At 38.1% G+C, this 24,076-nt stretch overlaps 1 protein-coding gene across 1 annotated transcript in view; it reads left to right on the forward strand.

Moving 5' to 3' along the window:
- Positions 1-23,651, forward strand: part of prex2 (phosphatidylinositol-3,4,5-trisphosphate-dependent Rac exchange factor 2) — a 217,102-nt gene extending 193,451 nt beyond the window's left edge. Inside the window, exons 38-40 of the mRNA XM_036557970.1 lie at positions 6,035-6,137; positions 17,331-17,398; positions 22,439-23,651. Coding sequence (XP_036413863.1) covers positions 6,035-6,137; positions 17,331-17,398; positions 22,439-22,484 — 217 coding nt within the window. The 3' untranslated portion in view covers positions 22,485-23,651. The remainder of the gene's footprint in view (positions 1-6,034; positions 6,138-17,330; positions 17,399-22,438) is intronic.
- Positions 23,652-24,076: the final 425 nt, after the last annotated feature.

A 24,076-nucleotide genomic window follows, 5' to 3' on the forward strand; every position in this document is an offset into this window, starting at 1 on the left:
CCCCTTAAATGGCCAGGGCCCACTGGCAGGCCCAAAATTGTACACTTTTATAACCTAAGAATAGCCCCACCAGTTTGCAGTTAAGTCCCTGTAGTTACTGAGTAATAAGCCTTAGTATGAAATAATCCTAGGATTTTAAGGGGTTTAACCTCAAACCTAAAACTCAGAACTTACTCTTTTACTACCCACAAGAATTATCTAGTACTTTGGAGTTTGTTTCTCACACTTGCCTAGTCTAGATCTAGAACTTACCCCCTTAAAATCCCAGGTTTATTACATGGTAAGGCTTATTATTTAATAACTACAGGGACGTCAATGCGAACTGTTTGAGCTATTCTTATAGAAGTGTCTAATGAACCTTTTAGGGCCTATAAAAGAAACCATTACCAACTGGATAAATCAGATTTTTCACCAAACTATGGCTTTATTACTCTGGAATGTCTTGTGAAATGAGGCCGTATCAAACTTGCAGTTAGCATAATATGAATCACTGTAAATGTATTACTGAGTTAAAGCACAGTTTGACACAGAATGACTTGACTATGCTGCTGGTAGCATATAAGCATGATATTAATAGAAACTTTATGGCTTTGCTCCAGTAGATTAGTCATGTGAAAACTGCTTGGTCAGAGAAATTGCTCCATGTTTGCTTTTTGATTGGATTTCTTGGCCTGATGGGTGAAGTGTATTCAGAGAGAAATGACGACACTCAGTGATTCAGCACTGCACAATGCACTCTCTGCCTTTTTAAACCGCGGTTTTATTTACTCACTGCTAAGTATAGACTAGCAGACAGTGCATGCATGTATAAATGCCAGACGCCCTTTTGCTTTTAATGAATCTGCTGACTGCAGGAGAGAAGAGCCACACTAATGGCACAGCTTGAAGGACTTGATTAATGTTGTTGTGTTAAGATTACTCTGCTGGGCCGTTGTCTTTCGAGAGATAGTACTACTACTAAATGTAGCAGCTTCTCTCAGTAAGATAACACAATTTACTGCCTTTTAAAACTGGGGCTTTTTAAATGACTGACAGTTTACTTGTTCCTAGCTTTTCCATCACAGTGAAGAGAACTTTCCTCAAGTAAGACATCTTCCCCGAGGCACTTGAAAATCATTTAAGTGCATTAGTTGCTTTGAGCATTTGAATCAATAAAATTAAGCAGAATTGTTAATTTAATTATTTTTAGCTGCAGTCAACCATGCAGCCCCTAAGAAACTCTCTGTAGTTTGTATATGTAGCTAGTTCACATAAACTGAGTCATTTAAAAAGCACCTTCAAAACATTCAATTTTGTAGAAAGATAAGACATTTCAGTTCCCAAAAATGTAATCTTGACTCTCAGTAGCAGTGTTAATCCAGGGTCATCTTCGGAGTAGTCCCTTCTCCTTGAGTGTGCCGCAGATTTTGACACATCTTGATGTTGATCCTGGATAGATTTGCTAATGTTGATTTAGGAACATCATCTTGATGTTGATCCTGGACAGATTTACTAATGCTGATTCAGGATAGATTTACTTATGTTGATTTAGGAACATCATCTTGAAGTTGGTCCTGGATATATTTACTTATGTTGATTAAAGAACATCATCATCATGTTAATGTTTGGTCAGTTTACTAAAGTTGATTTAGGACCATCATCTTGATGTTGATCCTGAACAGATTTACTGATGTTGTTTTGAACCATCATCTTCATGTTGATTATGAATATATCGCTGCTGTCGGAACAAAACCTTGTATCTCCATTTTTCAGTTTTTGACATAATTTGAAAACAGAATGCCTTACTCTTTACATTGTGTGTAAATTTCATGATGAATGGACCAACAGAAATGGCCCAAAATGACTTGGTAAATGTGGTTCCATTGACTTACATTAAAAGTAAAGTAGGTTTTTTCCTTCTCTTGTAAAGATACCATTTTGGAGATACAAGTTTTTTGTTTTTTTGTTTTTTTTTACCCAATTTTTCTCCCCAATTTAGTCATCTCCAATTCCACCCGCTAGTTAGGACTCCCCCAATCACACGATACTACCAATGCCAGGAGGGTGAAGGCTAACACAGGCTTCCTCCGAGACACGTGAAGCCACCGCTTCTTTTCGAACTGCCGCTCACGCAACGTCATTGAACAGCTGAACGCGCTCGGAGGAAAGCGGCAACCGCCAGATCTGTTACGTCAGCTAACAGACGCCTGCGCTGACTAGCATCGCGTTGAGTGATGGGGGGAGAAGGGGGGCCATCCTACCCACCCAGAGAGAGCGAAGCCAATTGTGCTCTCTTGGACTCCTGGCTACGGATGGCTGTAGCATCACCAGGGATCGAACTCGCGATCTCCTGATGATAGGGCCAACACTTTTGGAACTGTTGCGCCACTCGGGAGCCCGGAGATACAAGGTTTTGTTCCGCCAGCAGCGATATTTATGTGTGTTGATTCAGGACCATTTTCTTAATGCTCATGCTTGATACATTTACTAATATTGATTGAAGACGATCATCTTCATGTTGGTCCTGAACAGATTTGCTAATTTCGATTCAGGATTATCATCTTCATGTTGTTTCTAGATAGATTTACTAATGCCAATGGTAATGTTAATGATAATGCCAATGATTGTCAATTATCAAAGTTCTTCAATTCAAACAACAGAAACACCAGAAAAATCTTACTAATCAAAATCTTATATTGGACTCTTATATCTTATATTGAGGGTCTTTTTTTGTTCCTTTATGTTGTTCAAAACAGCATCACATCCCAGAATGTCTGGTAGAAGTTTTTGGCAGCATTTGCACTGATGCTGATAAATATGTGGAACCTTAAAATCAGTTAAACGATATATGTAGGTTGGACCCTGGTGTAAAGTGAGGGTTTATTCCTGCCAGCAGCCTCTATTTTCTCCATCCCGTCCTGAAGCGCTGGAATGGAGCGAGTAAATCAGGTGTTTGTGTAAACATCAGCCCACTATGCATAAATCACAGCACTGCTATCGTCACCAAAACCAGAGTAAAAAACATCGCACTGCATGCACATCCACCCACGGCAAAATAACACACAGGCATCTGATCTGCGCTGCCAGGCTGTATAGCCCATGCATTATAAACGAGTATTAAACGTGTCTAATTTGGTGCAGCCTCAGGCCTCTTGGCTCAGTATTAATTCAGCTTTAATTATCCCGATTGATGTTGTACAGCAGAGATGAGCTCCTACTAGCAATGAGACCAGTTTTAATGATATAAATTGCAAAGATAATATTACCTGAACAATTCCAGTAACTGTGTGCAATTACCATTTTTGAATAAATATTAAATAAATAAATAAATAAGCTGGTGGAAGTGAACAGCTCTATTGCTGCAGTCTCCTTGTAAAGCACATGCCAGAATAACACATGTTTAGACTGTTTAGAACAGTAAACAATAGTAGTGCTGTTTCATATTTACAGTTGTGTGCAAAACTTTGGGAGCCCCCAGTTGTGAAAATAAATACAGAGAGCACACTTCTGCACTTCTGCACAACTGAATGCACACTTATTGTTTGTTTGCCAACCTGAACATATTGAGGGAAAATCTATATACATGTATGTACATATTAAAGTAATAAGCCACTTGAGGCTGAGCGTTATTGCAATTTTATCATGTGTTTTTAGGCACGATGCAAAGCAGAGTGTCTAAAACTCCCTTCCCTGTGATAAAATTGCAGTAATGCACAGCCTCCATGGCTTATTGCTTTTATTAAATGGTGGCCAACATAAGATATGATAAAATACACAATTTTTCAGAAAATAATTTAGGTCATTATTAATAATAGTCAACATAAACAAGTATTCCAACAAGAAATGTAGTTGCTTTGCTAAGCAACCATGGACCGCTGAATGAGGCAAACATTCAGTCACTTATCGCTGTGTACTGCGGCCATTTTATGATTTTTTTTTTTACTTTTAGTCATATAACAATGAACATATGACAACACAGCACTGTTTAATGCAAAGGCTTTGCACTTTTTGGTCAACAAATTACCACTGCAAGTCTTATTTAGCACCAATCCAGCGGCGCCCCTCTTCTCGTGCGGGGGCTGAATCTCAAGCGGCTCCCTGCACCCTACATAGTGCACTACGTAGAAATTTAAGTACGGGATGCTGCACCCCAACAATGCAAAATATAGCTAAGAAATAGTCATTTGGGATTCAGCAACATCCATACTCGATAAATGATGCACTATTTGGCTGTAGAGGCTATAATTTCTAAACTTTCATAGCCAGCACACTGTTTAGGGAGTATGAAGCTGTTTGGGATTCTGCCTGGGTTTGATGCTGCTTCTGACTGAAATTTGAACATTTGAAGCATGTAAGCCATTCAAGTGACATTTTTAGACTTTTATATTGCCGTTTTAGAGTTAATCATTTCATAAGTACTTTAATTTAAGCCTGTGATATTAATGATGGAGTTGTTTAGGCTGTTGGCTATCCTTTAGCCTGTTAGCTAGCTGACCAGCCTAGTTTTAGATAAGAACATAAATTGCCAGCCCCTCAGTTTAAACAAACAGGTTCTTACATCATCAATATATATATGCAACACATTTTGCATCAGTCTGAAGAACCATTTTACAACACAGAACCATTTAAGCATGAAATGGTTCTATGTGGAACTTGTGGTTCTAAGTAGTACCATTCCCTTTACTAAAGAACCCTTGCAGATGATGCACACAGATGTAGTATAAACCATTATTTGCAATTAATATTGTGGTTGTGTACATCTAATAACACTCAGTAAAGACTACCCTGTTTCAAAAATCGAATTACATATATTTTTACACTTTAAATTGACTAAAAAAAAAAACATAAATCCTACTTTCACTTGAGTAAGGAACTCGTGTACTTCTGCCACGTCTGCCAACCTGCCAGCTCGGTAGCATCTTGTGAAAGGGGGGGGGGTCTAAGTAATAGGTGCAGCTAACCGCAACTAAATGAGGGAGAAAAGGGAAAAAAAATATTTTCAAATGTTTCAATGCTGTGGTTTCATTTATGTGATGTGTAAAAAGCTGAAATATCATAGATTTTCATTTTGTTTATGCCACAAACTGCCATTTTGAGGAAGCCAACACATGAAAGAGAGAGCAAGCAGACATGTGTGGAGCTGTATGTGTGTATAAAGCTGGAGCTGTATTCTCCTCACTCTCCTCAGCCACGCTCTGCTGCGCTCCGTCTCCTGCTCGTCTGAGAGCCGGATGTTTGCAGGGGGCCTCTGGGGACATAAGTGTTTTTTGGGCTGGTGGACGGTCTGTATTGAAGCGACAGTGAGAGAGCTCCTGAGTGTCCTTCAGCTGTTGTGGAAAACGTTAATGGAAGTGAGGTGGCAGACACATGTTCTCTAAATCAGAAACGACATGTTGTCACTGGCTTTATTCAGAGAGGAATACAGTGCTGAATGTTCAGCAGGCTGCTGAGGGCAGTGCTTTACAGATCCAGGATCAGCTCCGGATATAAACGTCAACCTCAGTGTTTTAAACTCAGCCTCCTGATAGTTTTGGCTTTTATCAGAGTGAAAGTTATTTATCTCAGATTCTCCACTTTTCCTTAATGGCTATTAATAAAAGGGATCTGTCTTGTCCTGTCTCTATTTTTCTCAACTCTCTCTTCTCTCTCTCTCTCTCTCTCTCTCTCTCTCTCTCAATCTCTCTCTATATATGTATATATGTGTGTGTGTGTGTGTGTGTGTGTGTGTGTATATGTATATAGAAATGTTTTCTCTCTTTTTCTCATTATTTCCCCATCTCATTTTTTCTTTTTCTCCATACCTTTCTTCTGTTCTTCTCTTTTTCCCTCTTTCTTTCTTTTTTCTTTTTTTGTTTCTTTCTTTTTTTTCTTTCTCTCTCTCTCTCTCTCTCTCTCTCTCTCTCTCTCTCTCTCTCTCTCTGCCGCTCTCTCCCTCTGATTCTGCCTGTCCCCTTTTTCTCCCTCTCCTAATCTTTCCCTTTTTCTGTATCTCTCTCTCTTTCTCTCTCGCTCCATAGTAAGTGGTAATGTGTCTGTTCTCTCTCGGGTCCTGTAGGTGTACTCTGAGTGTGACTCTGGAGCAGGCTCTCCTCCTGGCCCGCAGTCACGGCCTGCCGCCTCGGTGCATCATGCAGGCCACTGATGTCATGAGGAAACAGGTACAGACACGACTGCTTCTCTAAACAATCACTTCTCATATTTAATCCCACCTTAAATCACAACAAAGACCTCCAGATTTTTCTTTTTTGGACAGTGATGATATGCTGGTGGGTCCAGATTTCCTCACCCCTGTAATATCTCAGTTTGAATTGTTTTCCTTGCAATAGTAACCTTTAGGATGTAGTAGGCCTGAGAATTTAAGGAGTTAATTATATAATATATGTAATATGTATAGAAGTATTGTCATGTATCAAGTGGAGAAATTGTATAAAAATTGCAGATTGTAAACTTTTATTCCATGTGTTTTAAAGTAGAAAAATATTTTGTTATGGTTTGAATGGAATGAAAAGGTAGTGTTTTTACAGTGTTGTTTTACAGAAGGAACAAAACAGACTTTTTACCACTGCTTTGTCATTTTTGTACATAAAGCTGGAAAAAAGCAGCAGATTTAAGCTGACATGGCTGACATTTTTAGTTTGGCCTTGGAAGTGAGCATCCCTTTACTGTCATATTAGATCTGGCTTTTAAAGATTCCCCAGCACTGAAACACTCCTATTAACTTTAGTGTGAACAGGTGGGGCTAAACGGTTGTAAGCTGAATAGTCAAAGTCAAAGTGAACTTTATTTTCATTCAGACTATATAACAAGGAGTGCACAGCTGAACGAGATTACGTTTCTCCACCTCTGATGTGCAAGTATAACATAAATATAACATAAAGGCAAATGCACATAGACACACTAGACAGCATAGACAGACATTACATATATGTATATGGAAAAAAAATACATATGTATTTAAAAAAATATTGCACACTGTTCTCTGATGGTATTGCACAGTGTAACAGGGAATGTAAACCTGAAACTGGTGCTCAAGTGATGAGAACATTGAAAATACTGCACAGAAAAACGGCTGCTTTTTTATGTAGAAGATATGAGTTCCAATAAATGTCATCAGACAGTCTGTGTGTATGTTCAGGAGTTCAACAGTCCTGATAGGCCAGTGTGTTATGTACTGTTAGAGGGAGTTGAGTTATCCTGTGGGAAGAAGCTCCTGCTGAGTCTGGCAGTCCTGCACTGCATGCTGCGTTTGCCAGAGGGCAGAAGGCTGAGCAGTCTATGGGCAGGGTGGGAGGGGTCTCTGAATATCTTGGTGGCTCTGCTGTGGCAGTGTGACAGGTAGAGATCTTGTATGGACAGAAGTGGGGTTCTGATGATTTTCTCTGCTGTCCTCACCACTCTCTGGAGGGAATAGGTGGATATATGTAAATGAGTTGGTTCTTGAGACATCAGAGAAACAGTGAATTCAGGCTGTTTTTGCACCATTTGGACTATATGGACTGGAGAGTAAATAGTACGTTTTGAAACTTTAAAAATGTTTGTGTTACTTCATAACTTTTTCAAAAAAGTGAGGGAAATCTGTTTTTCCATGATACGGGTCCTTTAAGATTAGTCACATAAAAGTGAGCCTAGTGTTTTAGAGATTGAAACAAAAAGAAGTTTTCTAAATTTCTACTGGTCTGCTTGTCATAAATATTCATATCATGTACAAAAGAAGCTTGTGCTTTCAAATAGTGAACAAATGAATATGTAAGAATTTCATATATAGCAAAGAAGTTCAGAAAACATACATTTCAAAATTCTCCCACTCAGATACAAAGCTCGGTACCGTCCTGCTCCCTCTTATTTGCCTGATGTTCTTCTTCTCTACAAACCCACTCGTACTCTCAGGCCTTCTTCATATGATAGCAACGGTATTCAGAAAACTATGACCGAGTAAAAATAAGCGCTCTACTTCATCTCAGAATGGCGCCGCAGCACAGATGCAACACTAATCAATTCTCTCTCTGCAGATAGAAAGCATGTTGTGCTATTTCTGTTTTGCTGACCCAATTAGCTTAGTGTGCATTACCTTTACATGAGGAAGAGGTGATGCTGCTTTAATGGAGGATTTATTTTATCAAAGGCCTGTTTAATCAGAGAGGAACAGACTCAGCAGTGACTCCACGTCTCTGTGTGTTTCTCCTTCTCTTCACCTCTCAGTGGTTCTCTCTCCCTCTGTCAGTCTCCCCCTGTCTTCTCTTTTCTTTCTTTCCCTCGTTTTTCTTTCTTTTTTTTCCTCTTTCACACTTTCTGTTTCTCTCTTCTATTTAATTCTCTCTACATCGTCTTCTCTCTGACTCTTTCTCTTCTTCTTTTTTCTGTTTTTCTCTCATTTTTCTCTCTTTAGTTTCTCTCATATCTTGTACTCTCTCTATTTCCTCTCTTTTTCTTTCTCTCATTCTTTTACTCTCTGTCTCTATCTCTCTCTCTTCTTGCTTTCTTTCTTCCTTTTTTATTTTTTTCTATTTTTCTTTCTGTTTTTCTCTTCCTTTACCTCTCTCCATCTCTCCCTCTCTTTCTCATTCTCTCTGTACTGTCACCTCTCTTACTCTTGTTTCTTTTTTTCTGTTTTTTCTCTCCTTACTCTCTATTTCTCTCTTTGTATCGTACACTCTTTCTTTCTCTTTTATCTCATTCTTTGTATTTTTTCTCTCTTTATATCACTTTTTCTCTTCCTCTCTCCTTCTTTCGCTCATCTCTAAATCATACACACTCTCTCTCTCTCGCTCTTGTTCTTATTGTATTTATCTCGTCTTCTCTTTCCTCTCTTCCTCTTTTTCTCTGCCTTTTCTGCCTCTCCCTCTCTCTTAGTCTTCTCTTTCTTTCGTTCTTTCTTTCTTTCTCTTTTACACTCTTTATATTTCTCTCTATTTCTCTCTCTTTCTTATTCTCTCTATATTGTCTCCTCTCTTACTCTGACTCTTGCTCTCTTGTTCCTCTTTCTCTATTTTTCTTTCGTTTGTTCTCTCATTAATCTGTTTCTCTCTGCATGTCTTCCACTCTTTCTCTCTCTTTCTCTCTTTCTTTCTTGAACTTTCTATCAAACTTTTTTAAACGTTTTTTCTTTTTCTTCCCTCTTTATATCACCTTTTCTCTTCCTCTCTCTCCTTCTTTCTCTCTCTACCTCATACACACTCTCCTCGCTGTCTCGAGCTATTATTCTTTTTCTTGCTTTCTCTCTATCTTTTTCTCTTTCTTTCTTTGTCTCTTTTGTTTCTGACTCACTCTCTCTCTCTCTCTCTGTCACTCTCTTTTTTCGGTCTATCTGTCCTCATTTTTTCATTTCTTTCTCATCAGTGTCTTGTTTTTCTTTCTCTCACCGTCCTTCTATCTTTTCTCTCTCCCCTTCACTCTCGAACCATCTCTCTTTCTTGTTTCCTTTTTCAGTCCTCCTCTCTCACTTGCAGACTCACTCTCTCTCTTACTCTTTTTTTTGTTCGCCATTGCTTTCTTTCTGTCCCTCTTTCTTTTTCATTTTATTTTCCTTTTTTTCCTCTGTCATGTTTAGTTTTCTTTCCCTCTCTGTCTTTCTCTCTCTCCCTCTTTTTCTTTTCTTACTTCTATTTTTCATTTCTCTCACTACCTCTTTTGCTCTCTCCCTATTCATCTCTCCCACTTTTTCTGTCTGTTTCTCGCTCTGTCTCTCCCTTTCTCTCTGTTTCTCTTTCGCTCCTCTCCTTTCTCTTCTCTCTCTCATTCTCTTTCTTTCTTTTTCTTTTCTCACTCTTTCTCTTCCTCTTTGCCTGTCTGTCTCCCCCCTCTCTCTCTCTCTCTCTCTCTGTCTCTCTCTCTCTCTCTCTCTCTGTTCTGTAGGTCTCCTCTGTGTCACTGTTCTGTGACAGTGTGATTTCTCTGATCGGTTCTCGGTCTTTTTTTATTTTTTCTCCTGGCCTTAGACTGTCCTTCGTACAGGCAGCAGTAACGGCTCTGACTGAGCCTTGTGTGCTCTTCTGCACATCATTATGAGCTCCCAGGCTTGTGTAATGCAAGGCCAGGAGAGTCGGGGTGGAGCTGGAGGTCAAACCACCGGTATGTTGGCCCTGAGCCAATAGGGGAACGGCTCAGGCAGCATCTGCCCTTCAAAAGCAGATTCATATTCATAGAGGCCTCTGAAGCAAAGCACCATGCAGCTAGGAGCTCTGCATATGTATATATCAACCCTGTCAGACCTAAAATATCATCAGCGAACATCTTGTCCCCTTTAAATGATTAAAATCGGCCCCCTAGAGTGTTTAGTGAACATATATGCTCATGTTGGTCAGTAAAATGGATCAGCATGGGGAATTGGAGCTTTCTGTGAGCTACTGTGTTTCCTATCACTGTATAAAAGAAGCTCCATGCTGCCTTTATTGATGGATGTACTGCGTTAGTCTCATCACTATATAACTTTACTCATAATAATAAATGTGACAACAGCTTTGAGAAATGATATTACTAGACTGGGGTGAGGCCAGAATTTGGAGGGGGTGGGGGGGTAAATTTGGCACACCTTTAACGAAGTTACATGCTGAAATCAGGGTTGAGAAGATTCCATATGTAGTTTCAGTATTCAAGCACATTTTCTAAGCTGCTTATCCTCCTGGGTCGTGTAAGAGCTGGAGCCTATCCCTGCGCTCATTGGAAGGCAGGAAACACCCTTAACAGGTCGCCAGTCCATCACAGGGCAGAGATAGATATAATATATTCATAAAAAATAATGTATTAAAAAAATGATGTATTTAAAAAGCATGCTAAGTTTCAGACATACACTCTTAGAAAAAGGTACTGAACTGTTACTGGGACGGTACCTGTCTTGTAACTTGGGTAAACTCTTAAGGGTTTGAGATGATAATTGGACATAATTGGACCATAAGGACCATAAGGTTTTAAGGTCCCAGGTGAAAAATACGTATTTGTACCTTTTCATAATCACAACGTTTTAAAACAGAACAATGAAGTAAAAAGCCTAGAGACGAGGTGGTGGAGACAATACAACTTTGAAAATATAATTTCAATGGTATAATTTCATATTTATGGTACAAATATGTTCCCTGACTAAAGGTACTGAGATGTACCCTTGAGGGTACCACCCTAGTGACTTTTTAGTACCTTTATTTCTAAGAGTGTAACTGAAACCTGGTTCAACTGCAGCTCATATTCACAGGCACTGACATATCACGAACTTCCAGAAGACTCAGTGATCCTTTTTGTTAAAAACTGGTCCCATTGTTAATCAAAACGTGATTGGTTGCCTGTTAGCCCTCAGTCCAGTGGGAGAGCTCGTTTGGCTGTATCTTCCTTAAATAAAATCTGATTGGACAGTTTTCTGTTCTTGTTTCCAACCAACACTTAGAAATTAAATTGGAGTATTACTACAATAATAGGTCTTCTCAGAAAAGCCTGTTCTCTGAAAGTATTTCACAAGTTCTGCCGAAAAAAAAATCTTTCTATGTTATATTTAATGAGATTTGGACTTCACACTTCATCACATTTCCTGTTTTTTATTAACACAAACCAGAATTATGTTTTGCAACATTCCAAAAAACTCCCTCCTACCATTTACATATTTGTCACTCATATTTGACTCTTCAGCTGAATGTTTTTCTTTCTTTTTTTTCAGCCTTGCTGGTTTCAGAGTTCCTGAACCTTTGATTGGCATCCATGTCAATATGATGCAACTCTATTTCCATCACTTTAAAAGACTTTGTATTGCATATTCCAGCTGTATATCTCTTATCTTTTCAATGAAAAAGTTGAGGATGGTTGATTGCGGTACTGCAGGCGTGCGGAGGTGGTTTCAGTAGCCTGTGATAGCTCGATTTGTTGCGGTTGGCAGTTTAATAAAGTATTCAGTGGACTGGTCCGCCTGGGGAGGCGAGTCTCAGCCCCCACAGGTTCCACTCAGATGTCAGATTAATGTGGATGTGAATGGCTGTCTCTACAGCTCCCTCTGGCTGGCTATTTATTAATTCACCAAATGTTCAGCACCTCACAGAGTGCTGTGGAAAAGTCTCATCCATCAGAACATCAATCAGTGCAGCTGGAGTCTCAGTTTGTGAGTACGCCTCATAACATTCTGCAGTTTATTCAAAGTTCAGTCACTAAAATGAATAATCAGGGTAGTTTTAAAGGACAATTAAGTTCTGTAATCAAGGAGCAGCTGCTTGTGCCTTGCATGTAATTTACTGAGATTTTCTGGATGTTGGAAAATGAAGAGAGGGTGTAGTGAGTGTCTAATGAAGGTGATATATAGATATGGGTTCAAAAAGTACAATAGTGGATTTTCAAGGTACCTCAAGGTATCTCTGGAAATTAAAAGGCTTCATTTTATCATGGCTGGGGACAAAAGGTTAAAACAGCCATCCCAGCACTTTTCAGCATAGGCCATTCTGACTCTCTCTGATAAAGGCCTACGCCAAAACACATTTAGGTGGCTTTTTAAACCTGTCCAGAGCCATGATATAATAAAGGAGTAAGCCATGAGAGGTCATGCATTACTGTGATGGCCGTGCATTACAGTGATGGTTAATGGATGTTGTTAGGCATGAAGCTTTTATAAAACAGTGACAAAATACATTGGCCTTTATTTATCATATAGAAGTTAAATAAAATAAAAATGTGCAGGTTTGACTGCCTTAAATGATACATGAGCTTCTCAGCGTCTGATTCATGAAACTTTCGTACAGTGTGGAAACGAGCAGAGATTTGAGCGCAAATGATGAATCACACAATGCTAATATCCTCTAGCTCTGCTATAAGGTTTTCAAGTGTATGTTAGCATCAAGGTAACACTGGTGCATGCAAGAATTTCATGGCAGCTGTTCAAGAATAATTTTTACTTTGTATGTTGCATTTTTACGCCAACCCTTTTGGTAAAATTTTGAATTTAAAGTCTCTTACTAAAGTATTTTTGGAGGAGACTATTAGCCTGTTAGCTATTTGTTGACCATATTAGCTCACTCTAGTTCATGTTTTGTTCATGAAATTGACAAAGTGCAAAACTGAAAAATTAAAAAAAAAAAAATCGTACTTGCATCGGTTAGCTAAGTAGCTATAAACTTTTCAGTTAGTAGCATACAGTGATAATGACAACTAAATGTCTTGCTAGAACAAAAACCCTTATTATTGGTAAGTTTTTTATTCATAAATTTGGGAAAAGAATATTTTCCCAAGTTGAGAATCATGTGAGTTAGCTTACAGCATTCGTCCCATTATAAAACTTTCCTAAGGTCGAGCTGGAGACATTTCCAGTCAAAGAGCATATTGACCAGTGCTCACTGGTTTTTATGGTGAATTGTGAAAACTTTGAGAGAATGAAAATTTGACAGCTGCAGGAGACGCTCAAGACATTTGAACGTTTTTACTTCTTACTTTGCGCACAAACAGAAAATGGATACTTTTAAGATTACATTTGACCAACAGCCGTTTTGGTCAGACTCTGAAGATGAGACTACACTAAATTCCCAAACTGTCATCACCACTGAGCAGCTGTGACAGAAAAACACCTAAACAACCTGGAATTAGCCAGAAATTAACTGAATACCATTCGCCAAACATGTTGTCTCGTCTTCAGAGTCTGACCAAATCGGAGTGAACCATAAAACTGCAGCAATAAAAAACAAAAAAACTGCTCAGTGGTGATGACAGTTTCGGAATTTAGTGTAAGGAGCTGATGAACGAACTGCTGGCTGTGCAGCAAGTGAGTGGAGGTCATTACTCTGACGTAGCAACAAGCTGCTTGTTAAGGAACTATAATTTGGTGGAAGGAATCGCTAACATTAAAACATATTATATGCCACATTCACGGTCCAACTTATTTATTTCTTACTTTATTTATTTAACTGTTGTATAAAACAATAGAACACTCGTGTGTTATTGTTATAACATCACAGCCGTGACGCTATTTCGCAATAACACACTCCCTCTCGTGTTCTATTGCTTACGTAACCTGGAGCTTAATACAGAATTCAGCTGAAGTGCTCATATACGTACATATTGAGTATTTTGCTCAATGTCTAGAACGCTACTATGGAAATTCATTTTTTGCTCTTTCTATGTTAGTCAAAGGGAAACAGTTTTATTGTTAAAAACTGTTAGGATGAAGTTTGTTCTTTCTGTTTATTTCTGTTTCTTATCTCTTGACTTTACACTGATATGCCTCTCTGCACTGCCATATGTTTGGGCTGTAAAGGCCTGGCAGGGTGGTAGGACGTTTCTGTCTGCCCATATTGGAGTTATTAGGATGGATGGATGGGCCTGATGCTTGCGATGTAATTGCTGATGTTATCCTAGGACATGATAAGAGAGTGGAACTGCACTTACAGAGCCTGCTTATACCTACACTAATGCACTTAGTGGTCAGTTTCCCACAGAGACAGCGAGAAAGATGCCTTTTTATGTGTGTGTTTATGTCTCTGTACATTGTCAGGACAAGCTTTTTTGACCATGTAGGAAAATCAGAGAAAAACAGAAAAAAAAACAGGTGCATCCTACCTTGTCAGGTGTAGCAAAAAAAACTTTATAAAGTGCTTTTTACACAGTTGCATTTTTTAGAACTGAAAGAGAAAAAAACGTTTTGGTTACTGAGGTTACAGTTAGAGTGAGGACTCATATTAGGCTTAAGAAATTACTGTTATATAATACATATGGGGCATTGTTATTGCATGTGGATATTTATATGTAATACATGTGGGACATATTACTACATATAAGTACTTGATGTGTAATGCATAATGTTGTCATCACAAAAAGATACTTATTATGCTACTTATATATATATAATACATGTGGGACATCATTACATTGAATACATATGGGACTATATGAGACATATGCATTTGTCTTACATGTATAATACATTTGGGATGAATGCTCCCACATCCTGACAAGGTATAAAAACAAACCTGTGTGTATTTGCGATGGATGGCTGATTATTGCTTTTTTTTCATCATGCTTGCCTTGCACTTGCTCTCTCAGCTGTGTGCTTACAGCGGTGCTTTTGCAGCACTTCATTTTCCCCCGCTGGCTCTCCACCTGCAAAGCCCCCAGCCGACCTGCCACGCTCAGGCAAATTGCGTGCTATTTGCGGAAACTGCTAATGTCCGGAAAACGGTGAAGATTTACGTTTTCGCTCCCTCTGCGTCAGAGCGCAGGTGGGCACTCGTCATTTTGACATGATGGAGCTCCACCCGCTGTGAGAAAAAAGTGTTTGTTAACCCTTAGAGGTCTAAAAAACACTCATTCTTAAACTGTACATATGTATATTTACATAATCATTCACATAGCTACAAAGTGAATTACATTTGCATTCAATCTGCAGTCTGTATCAACAAGTTTGCATCTCTGACTTTCTTCCATTTGTTTTGTTGTAAAACAGTAATGAAAACATGGCAGAACATACACACACAGCAATAACGCTTGATTACATTCAGATCTTAATAAAATATCTCCTTTTCTTCTTACAAACACAAATGTGTTGTGGATTGAAAGTTTAGAATCTGCACTCTGCACACAATTTCTTCACTTGTTTCAAATGAGATACACATTAAAAGTGAGAAATAACTAAACAAAATGTAAGAAAAGGCATTTCAAGCCACAGAATTAAAGAACCCTGAAAGAATTCTTCAGTCAGGGCCAGTACTGACCATCTTTTAACTCATAGTAGGACAGCGCAGAAGCTCTATGAGCAGGAATGTGTTTTATATCATAATTTATGGCCACAAACAAGTCAGTTAAACAAATCTGACAAGGTCAGTGCTCCTGGACTCCAGAGAGTTATATATGAAGGCCATGAAGTACCAAGTTCTAGTGCTTTGTAGGACTGAATCAGTTTTTTCGTTTGAGTTATGAGATTATAGCATCTGTGCAGAGCGGCAGAGCTAAAGGAGCTAAGCTGGGTTCTCTGTTTGAAAGTGTTCCAATTAAGAAAACATAACCGCGCTGACCGATAATTATTGCTCTTAACACTGACTCACGAAGCAGCAGCACATGTTTTGATCCAGCCTTTGGTGGAGGACTGTAATAGAAATTAGATCTGTAATTCTGAACCCACTGCTGGCTGGAGTGTTTAATAAAAACACAATTAGATCCATCCTCCCATTTGTCGCTAATCTAATTTTGAGCAGATAATCCAGGCTTAGCTTTATGTTGACACTCTATTCATGCAAAAAGCAGTGGTTCTTACTTTCGGCAGGGAAATCTGTGTAATCCACCTACTATTTCTGCTCAGTGCTCAAGTACTGGCTTAGATTTACAGCTATTTTCCTTCAGTTTCTGCAAAAAGATACTGATTAGACTCAGAATCAGTCCATCTAATGGTGGACGATATGACAAAAATACTTGATACTTTCACGCTTACAAAATATATGTCATAATATCTCATTTTTCTGAGGTTGGAAAGGATGACATGCGCTAGTAAACAGTAGTGCCATCTACTAATTGTAATATAATTCAACAATTTAAGATGCAAGAGAAGGAAAAATCAAAAGATAAATAAATAAAACTATTTAAAACTAGGCTATTGGTATTATGGACCAACCTCCAATCAGCTACTTGTGGCCATACGGTTTACTCTACAAAAGTTATTGTTTACAGGCTCTCTATAATTGATGTTTTTAATGGTCCATGTGGTTGTGCAGTGCTCTAGAAGTACTGACCATACCCATCAAAAAAGTCGGAAAAGTGTACCTGTAACATTTTGTCACTCTCTGTGCTTTTGTTTACATCCACCGTGTGCCTTTGGTTTCTAGTGCCATGTGCTTTTGTTGTTGTGTTATCTCCTCCGCTGTCCTGCCCTGACTTCAGCCTTCACCTGTTCCTTGCTTCCTAGCCCTGCCCTCTCATGAATACCAGGTGTTCCTTGTCTTCTGTGTTAGAATATATATACCCCTGTCCTTCCATTGTTCCCCAGCCAGCATTGTTTGATATTTGATATTTAACTTTGATGTTGTATGTGCCTGGTTTAGGTTTGTGATCTTTGTGTTCCTCTTTGTGTTTCATAGTTTATCCAGTCCGTTCATGTTCTTAGTAGTTTCCTTTGTTATAGTGTTTTAGTTTGTTTTCTATAGATACAAGTACTGTTTATCTGTATGCCTGCTGTTTGGATTATCCACATAATGACTTTAATAAAATGTACTCATGCTTGTACTCTGCCTCCTTACCTGCCTCGTCAGCCCATTTGCTACAGTACCCTGACCTAATTTATCATGATAACAATATATCATTATGTCATCATATTCCCCACCACTATGTTCATGCTCATGTATGGTGATATGTTCATAGCTGCTCTAAAGGGACTGTGTGAAATTCCTAATTATGCCTTTTTGCTTTTTCAGGGGGCCAGAGTGCAGAACTCAGCCAAAAACCTCGGAGTGAGAGACCGCACCCCATCTTCAGTGCCAAGGTAACCAGAACACACACACACACACATGCACACACACAGTCTGGGGTCATACACACAGAACTGTGCAAAAGTTTTAAGCACCTGAGAGGGTTATATTTAAAAAGCTGTTTATACTTATCATCGCTGTTTTAACAAAACCTCCAAAATGGTAACTTTACAGAAGAAGGAAAAGCAGTCTTAACTTACAATGGAAGTTAATGTAAGAGATCTCTTTTTCAAGTAATTTTAGATCATTTCTATTAAATTAAATCAAATTAAACACAATGCACAGGATAGCTTGAAGTTTCAAATGATGAAGTCAAAAGTTGGAGATACAAGGTTTTTGTGCAACAGCACGTTATGTTATGTTGCATATGACTTATGTACACTGTCAGAAAAAAGGTACAGTGCATGGAACACTATGGAACAAACAATGTAAATATATCCTTAATGGTACAACAATGGTCTTAATGTCCAGTTGTGTACTTGAAATACTTTTTTCATACATTTTTGCACCGTTTCTTAATCTAATGTTCAGTGAGTCGAGACAGGATGTGTGGAGTCCATACAACTTGTAAAGTATAATTGCAATGGAATATGGTGCAATTATGTTCCCTAAATGAAGGTACTGAAAATATACCCTTGAAGGTCCCACCACAGTGACAGTTTAGTAACTTTTTCTCTGAGAGTATATAATGTTGTGCGGAGGTTTAGGTGCCCCTGGTTAAAATACATGTTTTGTTGATTTCCTAAATGAAAATAAGTGAACACATCCTCTACAGACAACACACTTCTGCACCTTTTAATGCACAGTTTACTGATTATATAACATATTGGGGGGAGGCTGTGCAAAAGGTATGGTGCATTTTATATTTAGGTTTTTTTTTTAAATGTTAAAGGCAGCAAATAAATAGGAATTGTACAGAAAAATGTTATTTTTGTGTGTTCTCTGTAGAGGATGCGTTCACATATTTTCATTAAGAAAATCAACAAAATGTCATTTGACCAGGGAAGTTCTGACTTTTGCATGCGACTGTATAATAGATTCTTTTAAACTAAGTGTAACACTGTGTTGATGAACCAGACACTCACTGATGTAAAATAAACCATAAGGTTTATTATAAGGAGAATGATATGAAACAGTAGGTTTAACACCAGACTAGGTCAAAAACAAGAATAGCCAAACACGGTACATAGACCTGGTACAGGTGAGGGTCTAAACCAAAAAGCAAACCAACCAGTAACCTTGACCAAAGGGGTAAATCCAAAAATCAACAACGGTAGACAAAACAGGGTCATAACAAGAGAACAAACTGCAGACAAAAGGCTCGGTACACACTGGTAAACAGAGGCAATACTTCACAGTGAGAGAGACAGACAGACATGTATATATACAACAGCAAACAGGTGAAAACAATTAGAACTCAGGTCACTGGGATCTGTTAACTGACTGATGATTGAATGGCTGAGTTATGTGGCTGGCTGATGCATCTTGGGAATTGAAGTCCGTAAGATAGTGAGAGTCCAAGAGCTGGGAAGCGTGACAGTAAGTTAAATTTTAATGTATGTTAATGTAAGGATAGGATATGTAAGTATCCATATTTAATGAGACCTTAACCCTAACCTCAGTACCCAAAAAGAAAGCGCTTTCATTTTATAAATAAAACATGAAGCTTATGTTCAATAAATAAACAAATACAGAAATTCTTTATCTGGCCCATTTTTCTGTACCAACTTTTCTGTTTGATTATGTTTTGCTCCTCCTTTGTGCCCCTACTGTGGTTTTCTCACTAGACCTCAAATATGAGCAAAGTATGCATTGAATGTAAGAATGAATTTAGACCATCTGAGAAAATATTCTTTAGCTTTCAAACCTGAAAGAAAATTTTTGGTGTGCTTCTTTCTGTACACTGTATATCATGACAATATGACTTATTTGGTTTTAGGCCTTTTGTATTGGTGTATGAACAGCTGTGATGATTAATGGCTTCACTATTGTATGAACAGCTGGTTAATTCTGCAAGAATAACAAAAAAAGTATATAGCAATAAGCTTTTCATTATATTTATTTACAGAGAGGCACTTAAATAGAATTGCTTGAACTAGGTTATTTTATGTATTAACCATATCTCACTGAATGTTCAGACTCTTTGTTGTCTTTAACTGATCAAAATCTGCCCCCAGAGAAGTTGTTGAGCTGCATGACCCATGTCCATTTGTCAGTAAAATAGATCAGCATGTGGAATTGGAGCTTTCTGTGAACTACTATGTTTCCTATCACTGTATAAAAGAAGCTCCATGGTGCCTCTATTGTTGGATGCACTGCAGTTGTTTCTGATTGTGTGCACATATTCAAACACAGTTCACTATCGTTATAGAAACACTTGTTATTGATTTGTTTCATCAGAGCAACAATAAAAGGCCTCTGAATTTTCAAGTGTGTTCTTGTGTTTACAAAAACTTCTGAATTCTCAGAATTTTTTGTTAGATCATGTTCTTTTGTTTACATACCAAAAATAAGTGCACTGAAAAATAATGTTAATAACAGAGAAGAGTAGATTAAAAGGCAGAAAGTGACTTTTTAGTTTCTGCTTTAAAGAGCCAGTGGGGAACCTAATGATTTCTAGGAAGTATATTCTAAAAAAGAAAAAAAAAACGTTTTAACTGGAAGTTACACAGCCTTAAAATGGAGTTAATTTAAGTTCTAATGTAAGTTAATTGAAAAGGAATGTCTGTCTTAAGTTCTGTTGACTTAATATTTGTTCAGTAAACTCAAGATTGACTTTCTGAGTTTTTTGAGTTACAGCACTATTTTGTTTATAGCATAAAAATACACTTTTGTTTAATAGAATCGAATGTTGTAGTAAAAGTTAGATTTTGGTTGGTAACAAAAGGGTTAAGAGCTGAACTGAAAGCCTTACATGTTAGATTAACTACCAACATAATTAGGAACTGACAAAAAAATAAACCAGTCATGTTTTGATTTACAATGAGACCAATTTTATGAGAAATGTCATTCTAGTTTGTCTGGAAGTTCTAGATATATCACTGACAGTGAATGAGAACCGTAATCTAACCAGTTTTCAATTAGTTAGGATTAGTTAGGATTAGTTAATAAGGAAGTGGCAGCAGCAGCCAGGACTCTGTACTGAAATAGTCACTGTAGAACTGATACACTGATAAGGTGAAATATCTATGAATGTTTCTTACAAGCTTCAAATGTTTGCGTTTAATCTAGAACAGCCAAAAACTGTTCACATGCAGCAGCATTTGTTTAGCTTTAACATACTATTAGAAACCCATAGGGGTGCTAGTGAAATAAGCATAATTGTAGAGAAGGGTTTTTTGGTCATTTTCTGACTTTTTTGACATTTATGTCCTGAGCTGAAGGCCCAGCTCTGCTCCTCACAGTCTGCCACTTAGAGATTCAGGTAACCAGAGCATCTGCATTACCTCTGAAAACCCTGAAAACTTCCAAAGTGCATTTTCTCCAGCTGAGGTTTAGGCTGCGGTTTTACATTGTACATTTCGACAGCCATCACATTATACTGTGGATGCTGGCAAGACCGTTTCTGGAAGAACATGTGCTGCAGTGTTTTATTTGACAGAAAGAGAGCGAGAGAGAGAGAGAAATCTGCAGTAGAACGCCTCCTGAGAAGCCGAGGTTTTGTAAAACGAAACAGAAAGGCAGATTTTCACATTACAGTGACTAAGGGCTCGCCCACTGTCTGCACAGACAGCTGTTACAGTAGCGTCAGTGTAAAGCTCTCCTGGAAGCATCCAAGGAGGTTGTTTGAGTTACAAACTGAACATAAGTAGACATTAATTACAATTGCTTGAAGGGTTCTTTGTATCATTAAATGGCTCTTCAGATTGATGGAGAATGTGTTGGATATGGTTCTATAAAAAACGTTTTGGAAATGGTTTATACAGCATCAAAAAGAGTTCTTCTAAGCTTGCCATGGTAACAACAGAAGAACCCTTATTGGTGCTATATAGAACCAGATATAACACATTCTCCATCAATCTCAACAACCATTTCAACATGCAAAGAACCATTTAACCACTTAAATGGCCAGGGCTCACCAGCAGGCCCAAAGGTTTATTACACACTTCTATAACCTAAGAATAGTTTAGGCAGTTTGCACTGAAGTCTCTGTAGTTGTTGAATAATAAGCCTTAGTATGTAATTAGCCTGGGATTTTAAGGGGTTAAGCATGCAGGGGGTTCTTTAAGTGTTCGTGGTCCTATAGGTTCCTTAGTAAAGTAAGGAACCATTACCCAACATGTAGACAGTCAGCCAAGACATGATTGGTATCTGAAGCTGGAATCATGGAATCGTGTGCCCCACCAATTAACATTTTGAAGTCCTGTATCCCACATTTATCTGACCTTTTATGACAGGCCATAATTCATTTACACCATTTCCAACCTCTCGTTATCCCTCAGAATTAAAATTTGTTTTACTGTGCTTGATATATGTAAATGAGCTGTGTTCTGATTAGTTGCCGAGTATTGTGCCTCAGTCAAAAAGCAGTCCAGGCTAAAACACTCCTTGTAACTCTGACATGAATGGGCAGGGCTCAATTGCTGTTGGCTACATGTAAATGTGTTGGATTTTGTGACATCACAAATACAATGGGTTCAAAACAGGCCTTTATTTAAAAAGTGAAGAAATTTGTTTTTCCATGATATGGGCCCTTTCAAAGAATAGGTCAACCAAGTATACTAACTTAGCTAACAAACAAGCTAATAGCTAATTTGAGGCAGATGTGTGATAATTTAGGTTTTATTTGAAGTACTTTGCATGAAGCTAATTGGTGTACTAGCTGCATTGGCCATATAGCTCCAGTTCAAAACAAAAGAACAAACCTCTGACACCCAGCATGTCTCGGCTAAACAACTACATTCAGGGTAAAGTTAATTATATATTTTTAAATTGTAAATTTGACTTTTGGTCAGTCACTATAATTGTTCTGTAGTCAGTGTGGTCAGGTTTGAATAATGACTTCAGCCTCTTAATTAAATGTGCATCTACTGCGTTTTGTTTTTTTTTGTAAGACTCTATAAACTGTGCCAGCCTCCTCCCCCGGATGGCGACCCTTGAACCTGATCAGCCTGGATGGATAACACACACACACACTCACACCTCCTGAGGGGACCGTCTGGAAGTCCACCCACTCGCACCTTCCGCAGGATCTGTCGTGCCTTGTTTCACCGCGAAGTGGTTTCCAGTGTACATACTGTTGTTATAGCTTTTTTAAAGCCCATATTGTTGTTGTTGTTTTGTTGCTGTTGTTGTTTTCGTTTTCTGTCCCCTTCTACAGATCTGCATCTCATTTTAGATTGAACATCAAAACAAACTGTCCCTGTCTGTAGGCTGCTGTCAAACCCTTCACATTAATGTCAGTCAAACTACACTGAAAAGGGTAATGCGGTGAAGTTACTTGATTCATAAGGGTGCGTCATTTCTACATGAAAAAAAATCATAAACTGGGGATGCAAACTTTGGCAAATTTGACTCATAACTGACTGTCAATAGTCAGCACTTAGCCATGCTCTAAGCCAGTGTACAATTCTTGTTGTATGCACACTTATGAGCACACAAATCAACATCACTGAGTATTGTATTATTGCCCTGATACATAAAAAGGGTTCCTTGTGTGGATCGTGGAACATAGTACTGATGGCTGAGGTCAAGCATAAGTGTGAATATGAAGCCTGAAAGTGTATTAAATATAGCCTATACAACCCTGCAGTTGTGCGATCATTGTCTTGAATGATTATTTTTAGCAGCACGGTTCATTTTAGTAGGCCTAACTAGGAAAAAAGAAATGCCTATAGCGCCCTCAAGCATAAAACATTAATGTTAAAAACGTTCCTCAAATTGAACGATAAACCTCTTCAAACAGGAACTGTTGTTTATTGGAAATGAAATTCTATTAAAGGGTAATTTGGCTGTTTTTTTCTGCCCAGTTTGGTCATTCAGATATAAACAGTCATGTCATTCAGAGTGGTTTGATGTGAAATGGTTCGTTTTAGAAAAATCTCAATTACACAAATGCATTTAGTTTCAAAAAACCACCAGTGACCCTAGATGTGTCTTCTGAGTTTTACATGTATGGTAAAATAGTGTTAAATCTGAACACTGTGTCTCAGGCCTCAGGCTTCATATTCATAACCATTTTATATAATAGCTTTCTGTGAGGGAGCTTTCAGAAGCAGAACTTTTCAGATGTCTGGTTCCTATCATCACCACTGTGAACAATTCTGACTCAGTAAGTTTCTCTAGAACAGAGCATTTCACACCAAACCGCTCTGAATGACTTTGTTTACATCTTAACCATTTAATTATGCAGAAATTTTGAAACATCGGTGGAATTTCCCTTGAGTGTTTTTTTAATTGATATCAGTAGTCGAACGTTAATCATTTAAATCCCTCACATTAGTAAGTTTTGTCCTTTAGTTGACTTACTTTGGCTATTGTGTATTGTGATGCAGTACAGTTCTTTCAAATGGAAATGATTCATTTTGAATCAAGTAAATCTGGTGCATTACTTTTTTCAGTGGACACTACCATTTTTATGTAAAACATTTTTTTAATGAAACTCTGTAGATTCCAGTTTTTTGTACATTACTTTGTTATGAGATGATATAAGGAAAGGAAAATGAACAGGCGGATTGCCGTTATAGTCTTAT

The sequence above is a fragment of the Colossoma macropomum genome, unplaced genomic scaffold, assembly GCF_904425465.1.
Source record: "Colossoma macropomum unplaced genomic scaffold, Colossoma_macropomum, whole genome shotgun sequence".
NCBI classification, from domain to species: Eukaryota; Metazoa; Chordata; class Actinopteri; order Characiformes; family Serrasalmidae; genus Colossoma; species Colossoma macropomum.